Source organism: Eptatretus burgeri, chromosome 14, assembly GCF_056783735.1.
Source record: "Eptatretus burgeri isolate ZD-2024b chromosome 14, Ebu_testis_v1, whole genome shotgun sequence".
Lineage (NCBI taxonomy): Eukaryota > Metazoa > Chordata > Myxini > Myxiniformes > Myxinidae > Eptatretus > Eptatretus burgeri.
In genome coordinates, this window is record NC_140974.1 from 59,411,453 (window position 1) to 59,433,225 (window position 21,773).

General features: G+C 45.6%; 1 protein-coding gene across 1 annotated transcript in view; it reads right to left on the minus strand.

Moving 5' to 3' along the window:
• Window positions 1–1,507: 1,507 nt before the first annotated feature.
• The window catches only part of LOC147013343 (chloride intracellular channel protein 4-like), a 79,095-nt gene continuing 58,829 nt past the window's right edge, over window positions 1,508–21,773 (minus strand). The window contains exons 4-7 of the mRNA XM_085855082.1: window positions 21,589–21,714; window positions 21,285–21,391; window positions 4,214–4,395; window positions 1,508–4,079 (exon numbers count right to left, since the gene is read on the minus strand). Coding sequence (XP_085711208.1) covers window positions 3,918–4,079; window positions 4,214–4,395; window positions 21,285–21,391; window positions 21,589–21,714 — 577 coding nt within the window. The 3' untranslated portion in view covers window positions 1,508–3,917. The remainder of the gene's footprint in view (window positions 4,080–4,213; window positions 4,396–21,284; window positions 21,392–21,588; window positions 21,715–21,773) is intronic.

Sequence of the window (21,773 nt, forward strand, 5' to 3'; positions counted from 1 at the left end):
TAAACTTGTCGTCTTCAGGCAACGAAACCATCATCATTCTGAAGATGTGATGCACATCCCCAGATCCCTGGGATAGAGTTGTTTGACCAATTCGGATCTTAACTCAAAAAAGGTGACAATAATCCGTGAGCAGGACTGCTAAAGGCATATGTATAAAATCAGGAAGCTCCGCACAACACCAACCTTCGCATCGTGACCCATGGGACACCTCATATTCTCCACCAAAATTTTTAAAAGATTGCTCCACTTTGCAAGACCGCTGCCTCCCGACCGATCGGGAACATGTCAACGTCCCCTTTGCTCTTCAAAGCACCAGCCATGTCATTCGGCCTTTGTGGAAGAGGAAGTCAGTGCTTTGCTATTGAATCCGAATCCAAATGCTCAAAATCTTCCTCTTCCAAAAAAAATCTTCTTTGTTCCAAATCCGAGCAGTCACTCAAACTGGATTTCAGCATTTCCCCACAAAGCGGCAGAAAGTCAATTCAACTCTAAATCCTTTAGTCTCCAACACGCTCGCCCCAACCATTTTTGTTTTAACAATAGGCATATCCTCCAACACTTACATTGCATTTTGCACCAACGATGAACTACTTTTCAATTTCATTTAACACCATCATTACAAAATGAAACACTCCTTAGCTCGTTCATCGAACGGACCATCATTCATACGATGGCCTGGAGTTTGAGCTCACCTTTTAGCCATCTTGATTATTGCTGCTCTTCAAAACTGCCATCCTGGTGCAAGCAAGCCATGGAATCAAACGATGGGGAAAAAAGGAATCTGGATCACGAGCTGCCTCTTCGTCGAGCATGTAAATCGCTGGAAACGAAATCTCTGTCATAATCAATATTGGGAGGGATGTGGGGGTGATGGGGGTCCATCCAAACCCGATCACACGCCCCAAAAGACATCAGATGATGCTCTATAATACATAACAGAATAGGCATACGACCCTTCTCTCTTTTTAGACTATACACGGTTTCGACATTGCTTTACCAAAGATTTGAGGTACTGGTGCTTGATTACAGATAATCATAACTGGGCTAATAAAATTGGTAGGTAGATCTGAGTATATCAATTTTCATGTCTTAAAAAACAAAAACCAAACTGCTGCTCAATTCTTCACTTCAATGCTCGTAAACTCCTTGCTTCCTGGCTAAAAGTGGTTTCAAGCTTATAGTGTGGTTATTAACCATCAATTATACCACTGAGTACTCAGAGAAATAGCTTGCTATAGCCTCGAGATCTCCAAATTCAGGATTCGAGTCCAACTGTGATCTTATTTCGGAATGCCAATTTAAGTTGGTCACCAAGGTAACACTATGAAGCATCATGTATGAAAATGGCATGCTCATGCTACTGCAACAAAATATTACATTATACTAAAACATCAAAATAACCAAGTAATCCTAACTTCCATAAACTAGTTTGAGTGCAAGAGCAAATCGTTTCATGAGAAGCCAGAGCGACATCCAACAAGCAAACCAATTCAGACAGACAGCGAAGTAGTGAACAACATAAACCTTTATTTGGCCACAAGTTCAGATAAAAATAAAGCTCATAAGCACAAATGCTTGTTGCTCCTTCCATTCGGAGGGTAAATCAAGCGTGAAAGGCAAAAATCAGTCGAACCTCAACCCCTCGCGTTGCACTGCGAAGGCATGGCGGACGAGGAACCGACAGCATGATCCGGTCCAAAAAACATCGCATTGTAATTATCCAGTTGATGATATTACCGATCTGAGTTTATGACTGCGGTCTAAAACTCAGGTGAACAGAATGTGCTTGTTTGTGCCATTTCTTTGTTACAGGAGACACTGTAATTGGTAACCAAGTTCCACACACTGAAACGAAGTGAATGGCTAACTTACCGAGCAGGATCGTCGAGATAACGGCGGTTGGCCTCGTCTGATAATTTGATTCGTCTAAATTCGATGCCATTCAAAACAAACTCGAAAGAAGGTGTCTGCTGTGCGGTGTTTAAACGGACCACGGAGGTGATCGCAAGGTTCGTTAGTACTGAATGGATTGCGCCGTCCAAAACCCAGGTCTTACTTGAGAATCTCGGACGAGGTTATGCAGATATCACATGCAATGGACAGGGACGTGATCAAAATGTGAAGCTTCTGGCTCTGTGGCAAGTGCACCAAGTTAGGCCACAGGTTGCCTGAGAAACGACCACTCCTACCAACCCCCCCCCCCCCCCAAAAAAAAGGCAACAAACAACACACTAAATCAAATTAATTTACAATCTATAATGGGAACTCTAAAATAAACAAAAATGCGAAACTTTCACTCGACACTCTGCTGTCGTGCACGAAGCAGATGTGTGTATATATATATATATAGATATTTATAAAAAGCAATTAAACATGAACTTGGATCTGAAACCAGCAGTAAATAGTCTGTTCACTGGAATCATTTCACGACTTTAATGGGAAAGGAAACTGAGAAACTATTCCTTAAAAAAAAAATTCCGATTCCGATTCCCACCCCCCCACACCTCCACCTCCGAAGAGGAAGATAATACACAGAAGGAAAGGTTACATACATGGCAGGCAAAGAGGAGTCCATATTGGTATATTAATCATGGGAATGTCCTAAACTTTTTTAAAGGTTACAGAATCAAGAGTGCCGTTTGACGAAACAGAGTCAGAGCTTTGTAGCGGCATGAAGTCAAGACGTTCCAAAATCGAGATCGAAAATAAACTCGTCTGTTACTTAGAAGGGAAGACATCCGTCGTCGAGACCACTTACTGTACGTTAAAAGACCGGAAACCTGCACAAACAACAGGAGCAAGAATAATACCACGGAGAAAGCTTTCTCACAGAGAACATCTGGTCAACGATCAGGAACTACAAGTCACCTTCACGTGCAGAAATTCCACAGTCTGATAGCCAATCCAACTGGTCAATGAACTTTCTCCTTATTATTGGAAATCTGTTTGGATTGCTGAAGTAGAAAGTCAGAATGTGAGAGTTGGTGAGGAGTTCAGAAGCAAAGTTTTGCGAAAGCTCTTTTCATGGACCCACCGCCCCCTCCCCCACTCCCTACCCCCTTCCACTCCCTCGTGCTGGCATTGCCGCTGTGGTCCCCGTTTATCTGAAATACCTGAAACTCTTAATCGTGGTGCAAGGATTGGAAGGGTAAGTAAATGCCAACTTCGACCGAAGGAAGACTTTGCATGCTGGTCATCCTTCAGACTGAATATTCATGACTGTCAGCAACACGGAAGCCCTGGCAAGAAAGCGTCATGACCATGTGACAGCAATGTGTCATGCGGAAGTAACGTTTGTTCCCCCACCCCCCTCCAATAAATGTTGAACTCCAGCTATACGCCGGTAACTTCAATTACCCAGATTATACAAACAAAATGTTACCCGTCTGGCATGTATAGCTTAACCAATAATAGGAGACTTGCAAACAGTCTTGGTAAATACAACGGACACGTTTTCATTGGAAGAGAAAGCTCGTCATTGTGCCAAGCGATAAATCGTGAACTCGTCAAAAACAAACAAACAAACAAACAAAAAACACCAATTCAGGATTTTGAATATCCCACTCATACACCCCAGGAACACAGAGAGAATGTACGACTGCTGTGGAAGTAGTGTGCAATTATGGCATTCCCAACAAACACTTTGCTTTCCACGAGCAGGAGAGGAAGACTGAAACACTGCTTCATGACAATTGAGCAGCGGAGATGAGGAGCAACGGAGATGAGGTGAAATAGTGGAGCAGCCAGAAAAAAAAAAAATTAACGAGGACGCAGACCCATGATGAGGTGAGTGAGAGGGTGGAGGGGTCAAAAGGTAAACAGAGCTCAGAGAATACAGACAAAGACACAGATCAAAACAAAATCAAAATCTTTGCACCGTTCAGGAGCGGAAGAATGGTGCGAGGAGAGCTACTGATTCATTTCAGTGGTCTTGCCACAGTTTCATAGGCAAGCTCGATCTCCCGCTCAGAGGGACATGTGTTGGCAAACTCTTCACGTTTGTAAGCATTCTGTAGGTAGCGCCAAACGCCAGTCAGCTCCTCTGGAATGTTGAACCCACGGAATTTCCTACAGACAACCTGCAGCGGAGTCATAAAAATATTGGATCAAAACAGAATCACGGTTATTCCGTCACAATCCGGAAGGTTTCCGAAAGACCTGAAATATCTTGAAGGGGGAGAGAGAGGAATGACAATGTGGCAGAAAATGTCACCTTGACAATGTGTAGCTTGGGCAACAGATTGCAATCAGCAAGCGTGAGCTCCTCTCCATCGAGGTAGCGCCGGGTTGAGGGCCCAGGATCTTCGTCGGAATTTTCGTCGATCTCGTCGGGCAATGGCGTGTTCAGAAAATCATCGAGCTTGAGAAGCGCTTTCACAACACCCTTCTCCAATACTGAAAATAAAGCAATGAAAATGAGATATCAACTCGTCATATGAAGATACAGACCGAAAGCAATTTTTCAAGGAAAAGAACATTTCAGCATAGAAACATCAAAACACAATATAAACAAGAAAAAGAGCAATCAGAGATTGCAGACCCTCACCAGGACTTGTTTTGTGTGGTGTTTGTGTACTGATGCATTACGTAATTAATAAGAGACAACTAGAACTGGCACTTTATAACTGCTGGCAGTGATGACCGGGTACCAACACGTCAAGCTTTGATTGGACACCTGACCTTGACCCATGATGTTTATTATTATTCAACTGAATTCAGAATGGGATTAAAATAAATTCAATTCAAATCAAATGGAAGACCAAATAGGTAAAGTCCTGCATTGGAGTAATCATGAAGAACCTGAACAAGCGAAAAGCAAAGATGCAGTCATCAGGAGGAACCTGGATAGCATTCACATTTCAGCTGCTACTCCTCTACCCTCAAACCAATCCAGGCACAGCCAAGTGAGCCTTACACAAAAAAGGAAAAAAAAACAAAATCAAAAAACAAAAAGAACCTAGATCAAGAAATTAAATGTTCTGGCTGCCAGACCATGCGTCCGATGTTCAAAAGTTGAAATTTAAAACATATATTCCTCATCAAATCACGACGAGATCATAATTTTGAAGTTTCACGTCGATTGATAAAGTCGCTCCAGAGAAAGCATTATTTAATATTTTTCTTCAATCCAACATGGCTGCCTAACCATGTGACCAATCAATTATTCCTTAAACCTGTACACCCAAGGCTTGGGGAGCATTTGTGTGAAGTTTCCCCTCGACCTGTCCAGCCGTTTTGGGGAATTTTTTTTTATAGGTTTTAGGGTAAATCCAATATGACTGCCAAACCATGTGACTGATGACACAATATGTGTGAACCCTTTGTTCCTCATAGATAGGCAGTCACACGTGTAAAGTTTCGGCTCCATCTGTTTAGACACTTCAAAAATAACATTTTTGAAGGTTTAAAAAAAACAAACACACAAACAAAAAAACCAATATGGCTGCTGAATCACGTGACTGATGACGTCATAAAACTTTTTTCTGTGAACCATTTTATCCCTCTGATGCTCAAAAATGTTCACTGATCAGATGTAGCGTTCTATATATGCAATTATGACGTCATAACGAAGGCACAAATGACGTCATAAAAATTCACACCAATTCCCCATGAGGAGTACTTGCTGTGTGCCAGGTTTCAATTTTTTCCCTTGGTGCAGTTTCAGAGATAGAGGTCCAAAGTTTTTTGTTTTTTTTTTCCGAAATGGATGTCGTTTTGAAATATTATGCTATATATTGTGATGGTTTTGGGAACCGAGACCACCCCCCCCCACCCCGTACAGTAAATTCTGTGGTCGTCCGAAAGACGACAAATACGTCTACATACGTCAATATGCATTGGAGATATGTTACACATAGGTTCAAAGTACGTTACTCATTGGTTAGAAATAAGTTATGGGTACGCTAAACATTACCTCGACGTGTTTCAACTTATTAGTAACTTACAAGTAACGTGTGTCGACGTGTGTCAACGATCGCATAACGTGCCTACAATTTATGGCCAGAAAGTGCGGAACGTGCGAGTCATACGCCGAGCACGTCGGAAAATTTTGAGCATGCTTAAAATTTGTCAACGAGCTCAGCGTACTCCGACGCATGCCAGCGTGCTCTTAACGTATACAAAACTTACCCATAACGTATTCGACGTGTGCCAGCGTATTCGCCAAATTTTTAATACGTCGGCATACGCTGGCTAAAACGTCAAGGTGTGACAGGGCCTTTCACCTCGACGAGGGTTCACTGTCCACCCATGTTTTTCAGTTTTATATACAATCGATATTCAGTTAGTGGATAACAAAAATGGAAACACCTGGGTAAATAAGGGACACGAAGCAACAGCTTCAACACAGGTGAGGCCCATTTGTAAGTTAAGCAAATAAATCCTAGCATGCTTAGGGTCAGGTATAAAAATGCTGCACAGGTCTGGTTGCATATTATTATGGCGAGCATGGCTGCAAGAGGAGACCCCTCTCACTCCAACCCCCACCCCCACTAATGCCCCCATCCACAGAGCATGTGTGGTCAACCCAATGGTTTAATGAGCATGACAATGATGTTATCCATAGGTCATAGCCTTCTCACTCACCATATCTGAACCCAATTGAGCATTTATGGGATATTCTGGAGTGACACCTGAGACAGCGTTTTCCTCCATCAAACAAGCACGAGTTGATTGGCTTTATTGTGGAATCATGGAGCCTCATCCCTCCTGCAGAATTCCAGATGCTGGTGGACTCTATGCCACAGCGCATACAGGCCGTACTGCCTGCACGTGGTGGCCAACGCCCGATTTAGTGACTTTACATTGATGTTTAAATTTTTTTTTGTCCACTACCTATGTACACACACAAACGCATATATATTGTTGCGGGGCCAGATGTCGGCCGCGAGCACGACCGTGAGATGGAGCTGCAGAGTCGGCTCGACCGATCGCCCAGAATTCAGATCGTACTTCTTCGGAAAACTCTGGGAAGTACGGGTCCTTTTTTGGAACGTGAAGGGTCAATATTTCCACCACGTGGTACAGGGTTATTCGCCAATTTTCAAAATACTTAGAGACCACGTGGCGAATTACCGAGTCTTCACACCCTCGACGGCATCCGTATGGAACGAGCTGCTCAGCGTGCTCGTTCCATGTGCGATCCGAGCGGTTTGATCGCCGAGTTCCGTCGGTCCGAATATCTCGTTACAACGGCAAGGGCCAGCTAATTCCCAACACGCAGCACGCGAAGCCAATGAAATAATGGACACGAACGAGCTGAAACATTGAACAATCGGGGTTTATTTATACAATAATGGGGGGAAACTCGGGAAGCACGCAAGAAGCAGAACTAAACCGAGTATTAATAAGCACGTATGCAAGGTATATACAGCAAAAGCACTTATACGATTTACTACTTGGCAGACGGGCCTACAGACACACACGCACACACACACCCAAAAGATGACCGGACCAAATTGTCTTTCTTGAGACCTATCTTGGACCTGTCTGCCTCGTGCGGTCTTCAAGCTGGTCGGTCCGGCGAGAGGCGAGCCAAACCCGGACACTGGCGGGCGACCCTTGTGGTTCCTGCGGGGACTGGCGTCGCTCGAGCTCTCCGTCGTGGTGAGGAGGACAAGGACAACGACAACGTCGACCAAGACCGGCCAGACAGGCTCCCTGAGACTAGTGCTCCAGCAAGATGAGATTTCCAGGTCAGGAGATGCCCCTTCGTCTGGAGTTGCCTCGACCAGCTTCTGCCTCCCCTTTTATGCGCCCCCGCCGGCTCGACCACTCCCCCACTCGGCCTGCGGAGAATCCGGAGCAGAGGGTTGTCCTTGTTCTCTGCAGAACTGTTGTAACGGTCGTTTCTGTTGTCATTGCTGATTTGTTTTCCAATAAAAATCAACTATAAAAATAAATCACAGCGCATGAACATTTACTTACCCCTTAGACAAGGGAAAGGGGGCGATCTTTAAAATATATACTTACTGATATAACTGAGCGATAGGAACCTGGATGTTGAGTGCGAGTTTTCCGAATCCACAAACAAATATATATATATATATATATATATATATATATATATATATATATATATATATATATATATTGTTACGTTTGAGGGGGGGGTATGCATTCAAAGGGTAATTAGGATGTTTAATTAGGTATGCCATGCTGTTCGAGTTTACCAGGATCTCGATGTAATAAGTAGCAATTCAGTGGTGATAAGTTGTCTAGTAAATGTTCATTTCTTCAAGGGGGAAATGATAATTGTCACGTAATTAGATAGGGACACGGGATAGGGTAAGTGTGTCTGCGTAAACCCCTTTTAGTAGTCCCTGGAGGCTGGCCGTGACGTCACAGGACAGGGCTGCGGATGGCTCCGCCCCGTGATCACGATTGGCGGAAGGCGATGGCGGTGGGCCAATAAAACGGCTCGATTGGAAGTGACGAGGACGGGAGGATAAAAAAGGTTCTGTTCGGGGTCGAAAAGGAAGAGGAAGAAGATCGGGACAAAAAGATTGTTTTTTTGGTGTGGAGGCTGTTGCGCGGGAAGCGTACTTGTTGTTGTGCTGATTGGATCGTCTTCTTCATCGTGTCTTGGAGCCTTGCTGAGCCTCGTGCCTCACCTTGGTTGGCTCTGGGGTTCTGCTGACTGAGTACGGGGTCTAACGGCGGGCGGACCTGCCTCCCTCTCCTGCTCACAATTTGGCGCCAGAACTGGTTCACTGGCGGCTGTGAGCGGACTTGGGCCAGGACCAGGAGGTCGACAGCACCACGGTTTCTCCTCCCCCCCCCCCCCCCCGACGAGAGCAAGGCCAGCTCGTCCGACGCTGATCCAGGGACAGTTGCGTCCACACCACGGTCCAGCCTGACCACCAGAAGTAGCTACGTTTTGTGTGTGTGTGTGTGTGTACTTGGCGCCTTAGAGGGTTTGAGATCTGTATATTCATTGGAATTGTCTGTGTTTTCCCCACGCCCGATCCCACACCATCCCGTCGAATCGCCCCGGATCCCTCTTCTTGCCGAGTCTTGTTATTTCTGGTTAATAATAAAAACAAATAAACATCATCAACTCAGCGAAAAGTGACTCGTGCCACCTTCCTCGTCCCGTTTGCGGTAGAGCGATTAGAACCGCCATGTTTGGGTTATAAATAAATAAACCGCCTCCATCGTTTCGGCTCATTCTACGTTGGCGGGACTGTTCAAGTCCTGTGGACGTCACATTGGTGTCAGGGTGTTGGATGTTCGAACCCCTCTAAATTATATTTGGTATCGGGAGAATATACCAAGATTAAAATCTCGCCACGAATTGGAATATAAAATTACTACAGAAAAGCGCGCGAGCGCAGGAAAGTTTTGGCGGGATTTTTCAAATTTAAATTAATTGGCGGCAAACGGGACTTCTGCACCATGGCGGATGTGCAGATGTTTGAGGAGGAAGGCCACGTGTCTGGCAGCGAGTCGGGGGAAGAAGAGAGACGGGGGTAGGGTTGGAACCTCCCCCATTCCGAGCGTGGACCGTGCTTCATCGCCCGTAACGGAGCCGGCAGCGCCGGAAACCAGCACGATGACGATCTGGACAATGTTGGAACGTTTAATGAGTGCAATTACAGCACAGGGGGCAAAAATGACGGCACAGGGGGCACAGAGGGCAGAAATGACGGCACAAATGGAAAATCAATTCGTGATACAGAGGGCAAAAATGACGGCACAGGGGGCAGAGATGGCGGATCGATTGGGGGTAATGGGGGAACAGTTGGGTGCACGGATTGATTTAATGAGGGATGAATTGGGGGAAAAGATGGAGAAAAAGAAAACTGAGATGCAGGAGTGTGTGGATGTTAAATTGGGAGAAATACAAAGCAAATTCGAGGATAGATTGGAGGAAACAAAGGTAGAAATTACATTGGAGGGGGAAAATATACGAAAAAAAAATGGTAGATAAAATTGATGCAACGAACATTCGGGTTGATAAAGTGGATGAAAGCCTGGAGCGTCATCGTGCCTGTGTGGATGCTCGTATGCAGCTGCAAGTTGAAGAGTGGGGAGAGCTGAGGAAGCAAGGGATGAATTTGGCGGAGGAGGTAAAAGGATTGGAGGCTCGTTTGGACGAACAAAATAAAATTATGAGCCAAAATGAAGTCTTGGATAAAGGCCTGGGAGAGCCGTCTTTTGTAAGTAGAGTGTCCGGGTTGGTTGAGGAGCAGCTACAAACTCGCGACGGAGCCTTGGAGGAGGTTGTGCGGGCCCAGAAGATTCTGCGGGAAGAGGTGAATCGGTCCATTCAACGTTTGGAACAGGAGGCAAAATTGACCCATGAGACCCGCACCACAAAACATCTTTGGCCACAGTGGGCTCCGAAATTGGATACGCAGCCACAAGGGTGTTTGATCCCTGGTCTGGATTCGGACAAGGGAGAAACTGAGAAGCGGGCCACCGTAAAAGTGATCCCCCTGGTAAACTTCGATGGGTCAGGGAGCGTTGAAGCTTTTCTGACGCAATTTGAGTGCATTTCCCGACTAAACGGGTGGAATGAGCGGGAATATACAGGGAATTTGGTGGCAACGTTGCGGGGACCAGCCGCAGATGTGTTAAACGTGATCGCGGAGGGGATGTTGACCAGCTCCCACATTTGCGAGGCGTTGAGCCGTCGGTTTGGGTTCACGGCAAACTGTGATCTGGTGCGGGCCCAGCTCCAGCACCGCAGATTAAAGCCGGGTGAGACAGTGCAGGAGCGGCATAGGACATTTACCAATCAGTCAGGATCGCGTATCGGGACTTTACAGTGGAGGCGTGGGACAGACTGGCACTAGAGAAATTTTTAGCTGCTCTTCCGGACCCTGAGGTTTGAGCGCTAGTGGAGCTACAGGATCCACCCACCGTTCACCGAGCGGCTGAGTGCGCGGCCAGGCTAGCCTCGTGGAGGAGGCCGGGTCGGGTGCCCGAGAGGCCATCGGTGACGGTCCGACAGGCAGAGATCCAGGATCAAGGAGAGGGGCTGGGAGAAATTGGCATTACCCAAATGTTTCAGGAAATTTGCCAGAAACTGTCAAGTTTGATAAAGGGTAATCCGGTAGTTAGTGCGCCAAAGCGGCGGGGTCCAGCCCAGCCAATAGAGCAATTAGATTATGGCCGAGGGGGTCCGGAACCGGAAGAGACATTTCACCGATACTCACGGCGGCCTTTTATGGGGAGTTGTTTCCGGTGCGGGCGAAGAGGACACATGCAACGATATTGCCGGTACCCGGCGATGGAGGGACCCTCCAATGGACTTTTAGACTCGGAGAGGGTGAATCCTCCTGCTGAACCGCCAGGTCTATCCGAGATGTCCTTACCTAGGTCGAGTCCAGAGATCACTGTCGGGGGTCGGGGAGACTAGATTGGGCTGAGCATATACGGCCATGCTCGGCTGCTGAGATTGTGGCGAAGTGCCCTCCTTTGGTGGAAAAAAATGAATTGTGGGAAAATTGGTGAGGGTTTGTGAGTTCTGCTGGGTTTTAGAGTGACAATCGGGACAGTGGGTAATTGGAAACAAAGCGGGCACGAGTGGCTGTCCAATGGCTGGTGCGTGGATCGGGTGAGAAGTGCTGTGTGAGTTGTTTCAAGTTAAGAAGTGAAATGTATGGTGCACACGTTGATTTTTTATTGGACATGGTGTGGTAACAGGGAAGGTCATGGTCGGCGAAGTGTTAGAAATGCAGGTGTCACATGTAAGGCCGATGGGGTGGGGGAGTCATGTGGGTTTTGTGGGTGGGGATGATGTGCTTGTCCACAGGGATTGCTGAAGCTCACGGTGAGCATGAATTGCGACCCCCTTCAAGGAGATTCACCCCTGGTGGCTAATGGTGACAGTGTCTGGAGCCAACTGGGAGAGGGTCTGATTGGGCGACCAAGGCGGGTAGGACCTTGGCGACCCAGGAAGGCCAGAGGAGCCAGTGAGACCCCTTCCAGAGTGTTGTACGGGATTAGAGCTGATGGCTACCAGGGGGGAGGGAATCAAAGGGAGCGGGGCGGAGAAACGTCCGGGTTGGATTAAAGCTTACCTGTGGGCATGGTTGCACCTGAGATGCCCCCATCATCTTGTGGTAACCCACCCCACGGCCACGACGGGATTCAGCCTGCATGATTAAAATGAGGACCATGACCTAGAAATGTGATGATGACCATGGTGTGAGTGTTGTGAAGATGTACGAGTCCCACTCGATCCCGCACAACTTGACATGTGCAGTAAGGGCATGATGTCCGCATAATTTTGGGGCAAGCAAATTTGAAAATTGGCTCCCCAGGTAACGCTGGGTCTATTAGCATCCACTGGGGGAGGCGGTCAAGTGTAAATATCCTGTGAATAGTGTCGTTAAGGCTTAGAGTAGGAATGTAAAGTATAAGTGTTGTGTTTTTGTGGAACCTTTTGTTTCCCCTCCCCAGATCACTGGAAGAGTGCTGGGCAAGAGCGATGATCCAGAAGATGGAGTGCAACTTCGCTCAGTGCTCTCATGTGATAAAATAAAATAAATAAAAAAAAAAACGAATGATTGTTTAGGCGAGGATAAGGCCATAAGGGGGTAGTACATTAAGCAGGATAGGTAAGTTAGCTGCGACTCGCTGCCCATTGCCCCTCCTACTTTATTTCGTTAGGTTAATTAGGTGCGAGTCAGTAAGTGTTAAGGCTGGTACGGTAGCGCCTGTGATATACCTTGCAGGAGCTGCGGTACCAGAGGAGGGGGCAGTGTTACGTTTGAGGGGGGGGTATGCATTCAAAGGGTAATTAGGATGTTTAATTAGGTATGCCAGGCTGTTCGAGTTTACCAGGATCTCAATGTAATAAGTAGCAATTCAGTGGTGATAAGTTGTCTAGTAAATGTTCATTTCTTCAAGGGGGAAATGATAATTATCACGTAATTAGATAGGGACACGGGATAGGGTAAGTGTGTCTGCGTAAACCCCTTTTAGTAGTCCCTGGAGGCTGGCCGTGACGTCACAGGACAGGGCTGCGGATGGCTCCGCCCCGTGATCACGATTGGCGGAAGGCGACGGCGGTGGGCCAATAAAACGGCTCGATTGGAAGTGACGAGGACGGGAGGATAAAAAGGTTCTGTTCGGGGTCGAAAAGGAAGAGGAAGAAGATCGGGACAAAAAGATCGTGTTTTTTTGGTGTGGAGGCTGTTGCGCGGGAAGCGTACTTGTTGTTGTGCTGATTGGATCGTGTTCTTCATCGTGTCTTGGAGCCTTGCTGAGCTGTTAGGGCCTCGTGCCTCACCTTGGTTGGCTCTGGGGTTCTGCTGACTCGGAGTACGGGGTCGAACGGCGGGCGGACCTGCCTCCCTCTCCTGCTCGCAATTTGGCGCCAGAACTGGTTCCCTGGCGGCTGTGAGCGGACTTGGGCCAGGACCAGGAGGTCGACAGCACCACGGTTTCTCCTGCCCCCCCCCCCCCGACGAGAGCAAGGCCAGCTCGTCCGACGCTGATCCAGGGACAGTTGCGTCCACACCACGGTCCAGCCTGACCACCAGAAGTAGCTACGTTGTGTGTGTATGTGTATGTGTGTGTGTGTGTGTGTGTGTGTGTGTGTGTGTGTGTGTGTGTGTGTGTGTGTGTGTGTGCGCGTGTGCGCGTGTGTGTGTGCTTGGCGCCTTAGAGGGTTTGAGATCTGTATATTCATTGGAATTGTCTGTGTTTTCCCCACGCCCGATCCCACACCATCCCGTCGAATCGCCCCGGATCCCTCTTCTTGCCGAGTCTTGTTATTTCTGGTTAATAATAAAAACAAATAAACATCATCAACTCAGCGAAAAGTGACTCGTGCCACCTTCCTCGTCCCGTTTGCGGTAGAGCGATTAGAACCGCCATGTTTGGGTTATAAATAAATAAACCGCCTCCATCGTTTCGGCTCATTCTACGTTGGCGGGACTGTTCAAGTCCCATGGACGTCACAATATATATATATATATATATATATATATATATATATATATATATATATATATATATATATATATATATATATATTGTTACGGCTGTGTAAATTCACAATACACCATAAAGGACCTTATATTAGATCAGTTATGACGAAAATTAATTGTGTAGTTAGATTTCCCCACCGTTGTTTAAAGGGAATTTCCGTGTTCACAGGGCTGTGATCCTTTGAGTTAGCCCTTTTTCTTTTCTCTATCATTATTTTGGACCAATCATCCTGCAACAACCAAATCGCCACCACCAACATCATTCCCAAGCAACTACAACTCAAACACCACCACCTTCGCCTCTTTACCTCCACAACTCCACCCCGCAAACCGCTTCACTGCCATTCTCAAACGACGCCCGCCAACAACCAAACTCCCACCACCTCCACCTTTCTACCACACGCCGGGCCATGGGTTGTAAATGCGTTCCTTTCACCTCAAAAATCGGATCAGGAATGCTTCACGCCCCCTTTTCATCCATCCAATGACTGAGCATCGGGTGGCATAGCCCCGCCTCCGACCCCGCTGTGATCCAGAAATTTACAGAGACGCCCATCCCCAGGGCTATATAAGCGCGAGCACACCGCAGCTCACGGTGTGCAGTTCATCGGCAGAAAAGTCAAGAACCAAGTGGGAGCAGTGGAGTGGCAGCAGCAGTGTCAGCGGGGCAGTCAAGTCAGCAGTGTCGGCGGGGCAGTCGAGTCGTGGGACGGAGCTCGAAGCCGACGGAAAAAGGCAGAAGGGGAGTGCCGGAGAGCGCTCGCCGACCACGCCAGGGGCACGAAGCCAGGCGCAGCTTCGCTGACATCGTGGCTTGCCCACCATCGCGCCACGAGGGCGCGGGTAGGACCCTTCGGTCTCGGGGACCTGGCCGCTCATCCAGGTTCCACGCGCATTAGGCCCACAGGCCCAGTCTGACTCCCTTGTCTATGAGGGGGTCTTTTCTTGTGTTTTCTTTGAATGCGTGTTGTGGCGCCGTGTCTTGAAAGTAGAAACTGTTTAAGTGCATGTAAATAAACATTGCTTCATTCGGTTGTAACTCTTGCTTGTAAATTGCATTCTTACTGTATGGCTGAGAATACGTGCCTGCCTTGTCTGAGTGCGTAATAAATGTACTTGTCGAACTGTTCCCAGTTTTGTTGCGTCCTTTCCTTTGTTTGAAAGTTCCATCTTGCATCACGGAAGGAATTGGTAGAAGGGTGTAAGCACCCGGTAAATAATCACGTCCGTCGGAGCAGGTGATAACACCGCTCGGTTATCACTAAAGCACGGAACGGACCGCTTAAGCGGTTCGTGTCCTATGCCGGCCAGCGGCGAGGTACGATCGCCCGGTTAACTACCCGCGCAGGTACTTCGGTAGGTCGAGTTTGGCGAACAACCCTATCCTGCGTGGGTGGCCAATTGGCACGATTGTGGTGGGGTCGAAAGACCGACCCATGACAAGCTCCTGGCGATAGTTCCAAGGAGGGTCACGACTGAATTGTCCGTTCCGGTGGGCGACGCGGTTGCGATTTGAGTTACGTGACCGATCGCATGCCGGACGGACCGAAATTCATTACAATATATATTTATATATATATATATATATATATATATATATATATATATATATATATATATATATATATATATATTCAGTCATCCCCCGTTTATCGCGGGGGTTACGTTCCAAACCATCCCGCGGTAAGTGAAAATCCGCGATGAGTGGATGCCTCCCCAAGAAATGCCTAAAAATGCCAATTTTTTATAAACACGATTGGGTTTGATTTCTATATTGCGAATGTTAAACGCGGTGCGGTGTATTAACACGATTGGGTTTGATTTATATTGAGTGAATATTAAACGCTGGTCAGTGTATAAACACGATTGGGTTTGATTTACGTATATCGAGTGAATATTAAACGCTGGGCGGTGTATAAACACGATTGGGTTTGATTTATATAGAGTGAATATTAAATGCTGGGCGGTGTATAAACACGATTGGGTTTGATTTATATCGAGTGAATATTAAACGTTGGGCGATGTATAAACACGATTGGCTTTGATAGGCTCTTGATGTTTGCTTCGTCTTTCTTGATGTCGCGTATACAGTAATCATATATATATATATATATATATATATATATATATATATACATACATACATACATACATACATACATACATATATTGGGTAATCGATCCAGTCGAGAAAAAGTTTTTTTTTTAATTTTATTTTTTTGAAATTTGTTCTACCCTTATTATCACTTTTTCTGTCGATATGTTGTGTGGTCAGTCGATCGAGTCGGAAATTTTTTTTTATTTTTTTTTATTTTTTTGAGATTTGTTCCACCCTTATTATCAGTATTTAAAATGGCGATTTCAGTTAATACAATGGCGATTTTGATGAAACTTGGTTGGTAGGTTCATACCATGACCAAGTTGTGTGCAAATAAGAACCGTTGCTATGGACACCACCGTTGCCGAGCAACGGGACTTTGAAAATTTTTTAAAATCATAAAAAATTAATTTTTTCGAAAATCAAAAATCGGGCCACGAGCGACTGTGGGCAGTACATTCAGCCATATTGTCAAAAAATTCCAGCCGGATCCTATGAAAACTGTCGGAGAAGATAGACTTTGAATGAACCCTGGTCGAAAACAATAAAATAAAAAAAACCAATGTCACCCGCAGGGTGACCCGTATCTTGCTAAAAGGTGACCATGTGTGACTTCTTTCAGGTCACACTGAGGTGAACAGAGCTGCTATCCACCAGGAGCGACTCCTTGAGGAATATCTGCCTACGAGAGAATATCTGCCATTATATCTGCGTATGAGAATCGTTCTACAGAGTAACCATGAAAAATATGCGTTTGCCTCATAACGTCACCAAATGACGTCATAATGTCTCAAGCTTGACATATCCAGAAAGCACTCATCGAGGTGTTCAATTTGAGGGACTACACGATATGGTTCCTAAAACTTGAAAATTTGACCTTGGGGTCAAATATGTTTGACCGAAGGCACTAACCATGAAGGTCAAAGCCAATCGCCACCAAAAATTAATCAGCTGAGCGCCAGACCATGACCGATATTCCCATGAAGTTTGAAGACGATCCGATCAAAATTACTCAAAAAAAATAAGGGTTTCGTCGACTCCCCTGATTTGCGACAAAGTGACCTTGACCTTTGACCTTGACCTTCAAAATTTTATGCGCTGAAAGGTACCTCTATAGGCCTCTGACATGCGAAGTTACAAAAATTTCCAACGATAATTGTGCTCTGCAGAATTTTTTATACGTGATTACAGACAAACAAAAAAAAACATACAAGCTGACTAACATATCTTGCAAAAACTTCGTTTTGGCAAAATAAAAACGAAGTTCATTATATTTCAGAGACTACGAGTAAGATATACATGAAACTGGTATGGTAGGTTCATGGTATGTCCTAGTTATGTGTGAGAATGAACCGTTGCTATGGACCCCTCCATTGCCTAGCAACGGCCGACTACCCATATCCGCCTACCGGCTTGTTTGTTGGGTAGGCAATCCAGTCTAAAAAAAAAAAAAATAATGTTTTTTTTTTTTTTGAAATTTGTTCTACCCGTATTATCAGTTTTTCCGTCAATATGTTTGTCTGTCAGTCTGTCTGTCTGTTCGGTCCAGTGCTCCGTTAATACAATGGCGATTTCGATGAGACTTAGTGGGTAGGTTCATACCATGACCTAGTTGTGTGCAAATGAGAACCGTTGCTATGGACACCACCGTTGCCTTGCAACGGGACTTTGAAATTTTTGAAAAATCATAAAAATTTTATTTTTTCGAAAATCAAAAATCGGGCCACGAGCGACTGTGGGCAGTACATTCAGCCATATTGTCAAAAATTTCCAGCCGAATTGTGAAAACAGTCGGAGAAGATAGACTTTGAATGAACCCTGGTCGAAAACAATAAAAAAAAACGAAGTTCGTTATATCTCAGAGACGATGAGTCAGATATACATGAAACCGGTATGGTAGGTTCATGGTATGTTATAGTTATGTGTGAGAAAGAACAGTTGCTATGGACAACGGCCGGAAAACCTCTAAATGTGGGGGTATTTTAACGAAAAAACAATCTGCAGCATTAACCCTTGAAGCTCGAATCATAAATTTTCTTGTGCTTAATCCTCAGGTCATTCCCCATCAAACGGGCCAATCGTGTCAGGTTCTATTGGGTAGTCGACTACCCATGTCCGCCTACCGGCGTGTGTGTGTGTGTGTGTGTGTGTGTGTGTGTGTGTGTGTGTGTGTGTGTGTGTGTATGTACGTATATATATATATATATATATATATATATATATATATATATATATATATATATATATACATATACATATACATATACATATATACACACACACACACACACACACACACACACACACACACACACACACACACACACACACACACACACACACACACACACACACACACACAAACACACACACACACACACTGTTGTGGATTTCCCGCCAGTCAGCGTGCGAGCGACCGCGTCTCACCAATAACGGCCGCTTCGCCCACCGAACGGACAATCCAGTCGCGGCTTTCCGGATCAACGCCGGAAACCAGCCACAGGTGTGTTTTTAACCACACCACAACCTTGTCCGCACTCTACCCGCACTACAGGGTACGATCGCCAAATCTTCGATTTACCTAATTATTCGCGCGGGTCGGTTACCGAGAGATTGCACCTCAACGGGACCGCTTGGAAACGAGTCGCTTCAGCAGCTCGCTTCCTTTTGGGATAACCGAGCGGGGTATTATCGCGCAGTCCCGTTGGACCCGATCACTTTACCGGCGATTAAGAAACCAACTATATTCCGAGTGCAAGATGGGGCAGTTCAATGAGGGAATGGACAACGAACAGGTTTACATTCACACAAGGACATTTATTATAATAAAGCACATATGCAATTAAACAAGGCAAAACACGTATGCAATTATACAAGCAACAAAAGCACGACAAAAGAACTACAACCGTCTACTTATTATGTACAGTCACTTGCACTTATAACAGCAGTTCCTACTTATTAAACTGGCCCACGGACACACGTACGCGCGCGCACACGCACGCACGCACACAATAAATGGTGGCAGAGGCCTTTAATAACGAGCTCTAGCTCGGAGGACAGGTGAGCTGAAACTCAGAACCTATCTCGAACCTCTCCACCTCGTGTGGTTTTCAAGTTGCTCGGACCCGGGCTCCAGCGAGAGCGAGCTAGACCCAATCGCCGCAAGCTGCGATCCTTCCCGAGCAACCGCGAATCCTCCCGCGCTTCTCAACACGTGCTGGTGAGACGAGGCGCCGATCCTTCCGGACGATGCGTCGTTTTCCCGAGGAACCACCTCCAAGAAGAGGTCAATGAGTCGCACCAAGCCAGGAACCAAAATGGAGAACAAAGAGCTCCACAAACCAAGAAGAAGAAGCCACCATTCACAGCTCTCGCCAAGCAACCGGTTCAACTTCCTTCCAAAACAAAGTAGCTCGAAGCAAAATCTCTCCCGAGACAAACAGAAGCCGAAGCTCACTGAACCACCAAAGCAAAAATCCTCCTCTCGAGCCAGGCCTCAGCCGAAGCTCACTGAGCGACTACTCTCTGCCGAAGCAAAAAGCTTACTACTCCAATTCCCAACACGAACAAAGAGACGATCTCCTCTTATCTTTCTCCCGCCCCCTCCTCCACGCCCAGTGTGACTCATGCCCTCGTGATCCATCCCCCCGCTCAACCACGGGTGGGAGGGAGTTGTTGACATCATGAGTCACGGGACGGCAGGGTTCTTCTTGCTCTTCGCAGAAGAGGGGGAGGGATGTCTCCATTGTTCGTTCCCTAACTATTAAATCGATCCGCAGCGCATCTAATCAATTTCTGAACATTTAAACAATGGAAGATGAGCTATCTCAGGAACAAGCACTTTTCGACGTAGCTGACTAAAGGAATCTGCATTTTGTGTGCAATCAAATTCCAAATTCGTAACAATACATATACATATACATGGTGGCCGAAAAGTCACTTTACCCTCCCTCAGTAAAAGCATTCGTTGTTAAACTATTTTAATACAAAGGTTATATTGTGCAGTACTTATAATAATTAATCAATCGTTGTATCTGGATGCGCTCCATCATTCTCCTTGCTTGCACCACTGAAATCGTCAAGTCCTCTAAGACATCTAGTGTAACGTTTGTGGAGTTTTGCAGCAGTAAAGCGACTTTCAGGCCACCCTGTCTATATATATATATATATATATATATATATATATATACATATACATATATATATACATACATATATACATACATATACACATATACATACATATATATATATATATATATATATATATATATATATATATATATATATATATATATATATATATATATATATATATATATATGAAGTCAATCAAATGAAAATTGATGATTTGTGACCGGGACCTTTTGACCTCAAAGAACAATAGGCTTCCAGCTTGTCACAACCTCAACCAGGTGGTCAAGTTTCATGAAGATTGGAGTAAAACTGTGATGTGTAGGCGATTGACATACAAACAAATAGACAAACCGAATAACAGACCAGATCAACCAATATACTTGTGAATCTTCGATTTCACAAGTGACAAACAAGACAAACAGGGGTGAATACATAACCTCCATCCACCTTTGGTGGATGGCAGAGGTAATAAAAAGAGCACCTTATGGATTGGCCTGTTTGGCATTCCCATTCAAGCAAACAGCTTATGATGCAGGCTGGGATCCATAGTTCAAATCTCATATGCTATACTGTGTTAATTTCTCCATTGTCTGCTCATGTCCTTGCAAAGATTTCTGTAAAAGGTCCACTGACATCTCCAAATGTCCTTTCCCCATAAGTGATTCATACAAGCTCCTCCAAAAGCATGATGATGGGAAGGGGGAGGGGGAGGGGGGGTGGAAGGGGAAGTTGTGCCCCACTGAAAACACACCACCTCATGAAACATTTATTTCCAAATCCAGGATAACTTGCTGTTAAAGCTCAGGCACAGCGACATTACGAGCAGAAGATTTAAAGATGAATGTCTCTTAGGTACAGCTCTTGGTTAAAAACCACTTGCAAATGAAACTACTGAAACTTAAGATACAGGAAAAAAAAAATATCCCAACAAGGACACCAACCACTAAGAGGAAGCGAGAAAGCTCAAGCATTTTTAAACATTAACAATGCTGATGGATACACAGAACTCACATTTCAGGTCCAATTTCATGCAAAGCACTCTGATTAAAGTAGTTTGTAATGAGCAAGACTCTTTTGTAAGAAACAGTAAACCAAGTGGTTACCTTCATTTTGCTGGGGGTTGGTGTTTTTGATGAAAGCAGAGAACTTTGAGAATATGTCATTTCCAGCCGTGTTGGCCTCCGGGTTCTTGGTAGAAAGCTTGGGATACCTGCAGCACGAGAGCACATTACGACGCATCAAAAACAAATTGGACCTGAAACAGTTCCTTTGTGGTTACACGGGCAACAGGCGCGCACTGGAGTGGTGTTGCGTTGACTTTGGTTACAACCTGGGAAATAAAGGATTCACCATCAAACAAAAACAGCTCATTGTGCTTGTAAAACTACAACACATGATTTGGACTACCTGGGAGGACAGAGAGAATCCTCCAGGAACTCTTCGATCTTGTTGGTGTCAGTCTTCACCTCGTTGTTAAATGTAAGGAATGGAGGCAGCGTGCCAGGTGCCAGGTTGGCGAGGTTCAACGATTTCCTGCAGCCGACAAACAAAACAAACGGATTTCAAAATAAGTGAGCTGACGAACAACTGCA